General features: G+C 38.1%; 1 protein-coding gene across 1 annotated transcript; it reads right to left on the bottom strand.

Annotated features, from left to right (window-relative positions):
- Nucleotides 1-359: 359 nt before the first annotated feature.
- Nucleotides 360-8,183, bottom strand: spint1a (serine peptidase inhibitor, Kunitz type 1 a). The gene is made up of 10 exons (XM_049741532.2): nt 7,476-8,183; nt 6,768-6,925; nt 6,549-6,690; nt 3,815-3,982; nt 3,192-3,236; nt 2,962-3,090; nt 2,827-2,877; nt 2,579-2,749; nt 1,457-1,516; nt 360-1,367 (listed from the first exon to the last, which is right to left on the bottom strand). The coding sequence occupies exons 1-10, from the start codon at nt 7,861-7,863 to the stop codon at nt 1,180-1,182; spliced, it is 1,500 nt and encodes a 499-aa protein (XP_049597489.1). The 5' UTR covers nt 7,864-8,183; the 3' UTR covers nt 360-1,179.
- Between the last annotated feature and the right edge of the window lie 112 nt (nt 8,184-8,295).

The following is an 8,295-nucleotide window of genomic DNA, read 5'->3' as shown; positions in this document are numbered from 1 at the left end:
AGGCTCCATCACTAAAATAATAAAAGAAAAAGTATGAAAGTTGTTCTGAGCGATAAGAAAATACCACAACTTCAAAACTCACGTTTATTGTGATCAGTCAACGCACCAATACTGCCGCCTGCTGGCCAAAATGGGAAATGATAAGCGTCCAGTGTAATCGTGACTTAAGTAGTCGTAGAAAATGTAAATAAATAAGAGTCTGCTAAAAGCAGAAGCACTAATTTAATTTAAATTGTAAAAAAAAAAATAATAATCTGAGGGTTTTTTTCTGTCAAATATATGGCATTTTGATAACTTGGCCCAACGGGAGGACTGTGAAAACAATGAGTGTAACTAGCAACTGAATGAGTTACAAAATGTTAGGTGAATCGCTTTCTTTTTTATTAACTAAACAATTACAATAAATCGTTAACAGTAATCGAAGGGGAAATGATTTGTAGTACACTTAATGTAAAATGAAATTTGACCTCAAAATTCAATTGATGTAATAATCAATAGTGACCAGACAACCTTGGAATATTAACAACCTTATTTTTGGGTGCATGGATCAAGTATTCTATGATTCAGAAAATAACCCATAAGCCAATTTCTTATGCACAGCAATACTCAAGATGAAAGATAAATGTTGAGGTAATTATTTTATTTGGCTTAACTGTCATGACACTGCTTAAGACAATCACTTGTGTAAAGTGATAAGCAAGGATGCTTTATTTAAGTATATTAGCATACATTAAGCTTGTTATAAAAACATGTTTAAAAACGAGACATTCTATAAATTCTATTATGATTATGCATTATTCCTATATTATTCAGATTATCCAAGGGGCTAAGAAGTAGAAGTTAAAATATAGTATAGATGTCAGTATATTAAAAGCACATTTTACTTTGGAATAACAGACTATTATGAACCTGGCGTAGATTAAGTATACAGTTAATCTAACAGATGAAATGGCTCGATTTCCCTGTTACTCTAAATAGAAACTGTTAGTCCACGAGACAGTGTTAAAACAAAATAACATCACACTTGCCTTTTGCAAGACATTGCCGCCTGTACATTTTACCTTTAAAAACTTTACACACGGAGCGTGAAAAGACATTGTTGCCTCTCTCGTCAATCAGAGTTCATTCAGCAAATGACGGCTCTGCAGTTTGCTCTCATCTATTACATGGAGAGCGGTGTCAGATGGGCTTGGTGGTACTGTTGTAGACAAGATGCTCCCTGTCTTCTATGGAGGTGAGCGGCGCGTTGTTGACAGGCACACGGTGGTGCTGTGACGACTTTTTCTTTCCCTTCATGAAGCAATACAAGAGGACGGCCAATATGATGACGATGCCTACAGCCAGGACAACCGCTATTGCTATAACACCTGTACAAATAAAGGGAGCAATGGTTCATTTGATGGGCCAGGTCGGAGGGGGGGTGCTTATTTTTGCAAAAACAAGCAGAGTTACATACTTGTTTGACTACTCGACACTCTTCGCTCGAACTCTGCTTTTCTTGCAAACACATCTTTTTCTTGAGGGGAAAAAAAACAACAGGTTAAAAGAGCAGTAAAAACAAGTGAATTGAATTTGACTTGGACATTTTGCAGGCAAAACAGATTCTGCACTGTTCGTTGTTCTGGCTTCATTTGAGGCAAATATCGCAGCCTTTCAATGGTTATAAATTTGTTAAGTAAACTGACAAAGATGTAAAACTACTCCCTTCCATTTGAGGAATGCTGAGCTAGAGTGAACTTAACCTATCTGGGACCTTATTTCATTCCGACTGACACAATCAAGGCTGATGCTTAAATCATTACTGACTAGTAAATATTTTGGTTTTTGCAATGGGGGTGGACACATTGCGCAAGAGACTGAATTTTGAAGTACCAGCTCGATGAAAGTTTGCTGCTTTAAGATGAAGCTAGTATATGAGGGGAAACCAAACAGCAATTACAATAATAAGCAAATTTAAGTTTTGATAGCCCTCATGCATGCATTTGCATACATGCAATTGTACATGTACAAAATGAGGTACGAGGTAAATTTATTTTAACCTACGCCAACTACATTTTAATACTAATAAACACTTTTCCTGTTATACCAAGCCTCAAGGCTATCAAATTTTGCCAGTTTCTCCAATCAAGGGAAATAACCTGCGGTAAAAGAAAATGTTGGCAAAACTAATCCAAACTCAAACTCGACTTCAACAATAGGGTTTAAGTGCTAAAGGAAAATAAATGGTGGATTGACTGACAGGAATGTTACATACTGTAGGCGTGTTTTATAGAGTATACCAAGTTTAATAGTTTCAGATTCTTCATCAGTGCATTTTTCATTTTGTTGTAATTTTGGTTTTCAAATTTAGTTAGTTTTAATGAAAACTTTAATGAAACTTTTTGAAATTTCTTTGCATGTTTTCTGGGAGAAAATGCTTGGTTTTAGTTTATTTCTAATTATAGTTGGCAAAGTTTCAGTTCATAATTTTTTTTTAAAATATTCTTTTTTAAAAATGTATTTATTTTATTACCGAAAATGTTTTTTCAACTTTAATTTTCGTAAATCACTAAAATAAATCTTGATGGAGACTAGTCACCTGTCACCCCTCTGCAGACCTTCAGACAGGCTTCCTTTGAGTCAAATCTGTTTTCGTTTCCCTGGCAACCACCGTAGTTGAAGCGACTACAGGCCTGCTTCAGAGGATTGTAGTACCACTTCGTGAGAGTGTCCCTGCAGCTGCCTGTCTCTGGAGGCTCAGTGCAGCGCACTGACAACAAGAAATGAAAATTAAATGATCATAAATCAAACTACTACTACAATCTTCTTTACAAAAAAAATAAATACCTTTTTGCTCATCCACTGGAATCTTCAGCAAAATCTGAAATGTGTTGTCCACTGACATAAAACAAAATATATGAATAAAGGGAAACCAATATTGAGTGAGCTCAATGAGTTTTAAAAATAAAAACGGATTCTTACAGTCCTTGCATTTTTGCTCATCTGAGCTGTCGCTACACTGAGCGATTGAGTCGCACTCCAAGCCTGGTTCCAAACAGCAGCCGTTTGCACAGGTGAACTGCCCGGCAGTGCATGGAACGCCACACTTTTCTGCCATGGAACACAGAAATCAGCATTAAGAAATACACAGTCTAGGATATCGAATGCTTAACAAAGGAAAATAAATGTCAGTACGTGTGATTGTGACATACCTCGCTGATCTGGAAGTGGTAAACCTCTACCGCTGCCCTTTTTTTCTGAAGAAGCGAAAGAAAGAAAAACAGAATTAATGTTAAAAAAAAATCTGGGTACTTCAGTGGCCCAGGCGGTTATTGGACTGCTCATTTCAGGTGTATTTGTCCCAAGTGAAGCAGACGCTTCCTTTCTGGTTGGTGCGTTGGAGTTATAATTAGGGAGAGCAGACTTCTAGACATTTTCAACCAAGTTTAGTATTATTTTAAATGTGTTTAAGACATTTCAGTGACAGCACGTCTTTAAATGTGCAGTGCTTAATTGCTTGGTGTGCAGTGGAGAGGAGACTAAATTTCAGTCATATCATTTGCACGAGGCCAATCAGAATCGAGTTACGGTTGACAGGAAAATATTAGTCAAAGTCTTGTTTTCAAGTTGCTGAGCCACAAATTGCTGTTCCCAGCAACCATATATTTTGAATACATGAAAACATTTGCAAACAGCTTCATCTGCCATTTAAAAGCAAAATGTAGCCAAGCCTGTTACGGAGACATGGACTGTATAGCCACAATAAAAATGTCGCTCAGAATGACAAATAATCCCTCCACGGTGAAGTCATGATCGGAAAGGAACGCAAACTTACCCGTGCCATAGCATGCGTTTGTGCACTCGTCTTTCGAAAGATAGTTGTTGAGGTTTTCCCTGCAGCCACCAAAGGTAAACTCCTCGCACTTCTGCGATGCGGCATTGTAGTGCCACCGAGGAAAAGCGCCACGACATGGTCCGATCTTCTTCGGAGCCATGCAGTGATCTGCAGGGTGCAAGGGTAAATGTTAGTTGATCATATTTTAATTGTTCTTTCCTTAGAAACATGAAACCATTCTGAAAACATGACGACTTATGACTCACTCATGTTAGTCTTAGATTCGATGTACACCAGACATCAACAACAAATGTTAGTGTGTCTGAAACCTGATCTAGGTGTTTTTCTTATTTTTTTGTTGCACTTTCTAACATTCAACAATTGTGCCGTCTACTTTAAAAAGTAGAGACTACACAAGACGCCGTTGTGTATTATAGCAATGTAAAAGAAGGAAGCTTGTTTATGGGGCACATAAAAAGATCTGGTTTGTCAGTGTGGGGCTGTCTGGCAGATGAGACAGACTTTACTCATCGTACAAAGAGCTGCCTTGACTATATATCAGAAGATCTAAACTCAAAACTATAGCTACGATTTTCTTCATATTCATGAATGACTTGGACATTACACAACATTTCATTGATAGAAAAAATTTAAATTTCAACTAAAAAAACAGGTAGTGAAAAACAGACTTGATTAAAAAATATATTCAAAAATTACTATAATACAAACATACAAACAATACTGCAGTTAATTCTCTTGTCAAGTCTCCTAACAGCTCAGTTAGGAAGTACACAATTAAATTATTTCTACATCACTATTTCTTTTTTCTTCAATTTTTTTCTTTTTCCTTAACTATTTTCTTATTTCTTTTTTCTTCATTTATTTTTTCTTAAATGATTTCCTTTTTCTTTCTACAGATGCTTGATAACATCTGTGAATTTATATGACGTTAAAAAGTGAGGTTAGTGATACTCTTTACTTGAACAGTCACTTGAATGAAACTTGGCAGACCACACACACACACACACACACACACACACTCCCACTACGCACATCCACATTCCAAACAACCTGTTAATGGATAATTTAACTGAATTGCTGAATCCCTTACATTAATCCCACAATGTGCACTTACTTTAAACCACTTAGATCAAATACATTAATTTACCACCAATGTAAAAAGAGCTCTAATGACTTTCAATTGACAGAGGATGATTGGAGTGTTTTCGTTTACGAAACCTTAGCTGAAACCAGACAGACAGGTTTTGTTGAGTTGGGGGGGTGGAGGGAGTGGGAGTGTACCATATACGCTCCTCACTTCCGTTTTAAAAGATCTCAAACGTAACCATGAACATCAATGAGGAAATTACGTTGATAGTACACACAATACAAAGGAAGAGGAGACTAAAGAGGTCAGAACACGTTCCAGTTCTCTTATCAAAAAAAGCGTTCTATCATTCGGCCTGTAGGAATTAAGTCAACAAGTCTTGACAGGTTTCATCACATTAAAAGACAGACTACACAATGGAAGAACAACGAAAAGGTCACCCCTTGAGAAGTATTCAGGTTGGCTTGGAAAAGAGGGTAAAGAGTAAAACAAACAGAAATGTGAAGCGAATGGGAAAAGGGTAGGTACAAAAAAAAAGCCCCAAGGAAAGTACATGAGCATCAAGGCATTGTCTCAACATGAAACACGCAGGCGACTCTGAGGGGGCTCAAAAGACATGTCAACATGTCATGAGAAAAAGTAGTTAAAACCTTGTTCATCTTCCTCCATACCCTCAAAAAAATTAATTGACTAGTTTTTTGGAGTGTCATATTGATATAATATACAGTATTTTCCAGACTATAAGGCGCACCTAAAAACCTACAATTTTCTCAAAAGCCGACGGTGCGCCTTATATATGGACCAAATTCCTAAATTTAAACTGACCCGAAGCATTATGTCATGAAATCAATCATAAGTGGCCCTTGGAGGGAGCTGAAGACTATGAATCATGAATCAAAAAGACTATGGATCATTATTGTCATTATAAAGTAATTTGTTGCGTCTGAAGTTAGATAAAACGGAGAATGATTTGATTTGGATTAAAAATCTGACATGATGCATTAATGGTGCGCCTTATAGTCCGGTGCGCCTTATATAAGGACAAAGTTTTAAAATGGGCCATTCATTGAAGGTGCGCCTTATAGTCCGGTGTGCCTTATAGTCCGAAAAATACGGTAATGATCATATTGACCATTTGCATGTCCACCCTGTCATAAAATAATGATGTTCTAAGTGCCACCTTTAAGAAATCCTGTGGTGACTTCAGTGGCACTACAACCAGCATTTTCTCTTTCCGAAATAAATATTGAATATTTACACTTGTTTCACAATTTTCATCATATGTATGAAACTGAATCTTGTCAAGCTTAACATGTCCACTCTGTCGCATTGAAATATTAATTTATAGATTTTTTTTCAGAAATTCTTAATATATTTATTAAACAGCACACAACCATCTTGCTAATGGAGTCATGTTACTGATATTAGACAAAAAAATGTTCCCCCTGTGACTGTCCACCATGTATTTTGTTGTTTGGATGTACATCCTACATTGTCTGCTTAAAAAAAAACAATGTCAAATTAAATCGAAAAGCTCAGAAATCATAATGGAGAAATCTCAAAGGCCCCTTCAGGTGATATTGACTCATGTGTAATGTGACAGAAAAGTTGAGAATTGATACTTACGTTCTGACTGTTCAGGTGTAAGAACCAAAACACTGACTTGGGTCGAGTCCGACTGACCAACAGTGTCCGTGACGGTCAATTGGAATTTGTACATTCCCGACGTCAGATTGGACACGATAATCTGGTCATCAAAACCTGTTTTCTATATAAACAAAATGCCATGGCCACCATCAAGATGCATCACTTTCTAAGAATTTAAAGCAATTAAAATGGACTCACCTCAATAACAGCGTAGGGATACTCGGTGAGCATTTTCCACACAAAAGACACGATCTTTTTGTCATCTTTGCTCTCCAAGCCGTTCAATGTGACGCTTTCCTGAGGCTGGACTACACGGTCCTGGCCTCCATTTGCCATCGGTGGACGGTCGGTTTCCTCTGGAGTGAGACATCATTGGTAACAATTTGAGATTATTACACAACCACGGAATGCACAACAATTCCAATTAAATCCTGTTACAGGCTCATACTGCGCAACACATTCACAAGTAAAATGACGCTGCGGTAGATGAGAAACCAAACAGTACACCGGGGGCCATGAGGACTTGGCGTGTGAGAACATGCTGAAGTGAATGTTTTAGTTATGTTGCCTCACATATTGTGAGTGCAAACAGACTACTGGATGAACTAGTGGAACTAACAACATCATCATTTTTATTTGCAGACAGTTGGGTTTTTACTAAAACTTATTAGGACAATAGAATACCTTTTGATCCTCTACTCGCCCATAAATTTCTAGTTCTCTCACAAAAAGTGAGTTTAAAACAAAGGTGAATGAGACTTTTTATATCGTTGCTGAATAACAACCTCTTTTGCAGATGTTGCCGATATATATATAGATATATCTATATATCTATATATATATGATAATAATTATTTTTATTTTATAGTATGACCCGTGCGTGTATGACCTTGCATGCAGTCTTACTTGGTGGGAGATCCACCTCCAGGTAGCTCTCATAGAGGGAGTCCAGGATGTAGTTGTAGTAACCTTTCTTCCTGACAAAGCGACAGGCGTACTTTTGCTTGTAGAGGCAGTTGAAGAGGAAGCAGGATTTGATGGAGTTCTCCTCCGCACCTCCTTGCATGAAGGCCACATTGCACGTTGGCTCCTTGCAGCAAGCCACCACACAGTCCCTTGAGCGCACCAATGTCGGTGCTGAGATGAAGATCGCCCCGTCGTTGACGGATTCGTCGACGTCCAGCACAAAATCCTCCCGTCCTTTCTTGAATTTAGCCAAACACACCTCGCCTGTCTCCTGACAAGAGGCGCATCCCAAAAACACCAGTAGAACCACCTGGGACCACCGATCCATAATAACACTTAAATAATAATAAAAATAAAGTCCTCCTATAATTCAAATGGGATTTCGAGCGCCACCTGTAACCGAAACCGAGGCCAATAATTAACTACAAATGTCTTCCTGAGAGCTATGGGCCGCGAAGGGTAAAGGCAGACACGGGTTACCTTTTCACACGCACAAAAAAAAACAAAGAAATGAAAAAGAAGAACATCCACAAAGAGCGAAGTCCTGCCGAGCCTTTCAGTGCGTGACAGTTGCGTGAATGAGTCTCCAAAGTTTGATCACTCCAAAGAGCTGTGGCGTGTGACGACACTAACCAAGTGACTCAATATCACTCACCTGTCTGAGAGGAAGTGAAATTCTACTCCGGATCATGCCACGCCCTTCTCTCTCTCTCTCTCTCTCTCTCTCTCTCTCTCTCTCTCTCTCTCTCTCTCTCTCTCT

Source organism: Syngnathus scovelli, chromosome 14, assembly GCF_024217435.2.
Source record: "Syngnathus scovelli strain Florida chromosome 14, RoL_Ssco_1.2, whole genome shotgun sequence".
Lineage (NCBI taxonomy): Eukaryota > Metazoa > Chordata > Actinopteri > Syngnathiformes > Syngnathidae > Syngnathus > Syngnathus scovelli.
The sequence above is the reverse complement of the archived record's forward strand: the minus strand, read 5'-3'. Positions and strand labels throughout refer to the sequence as shown.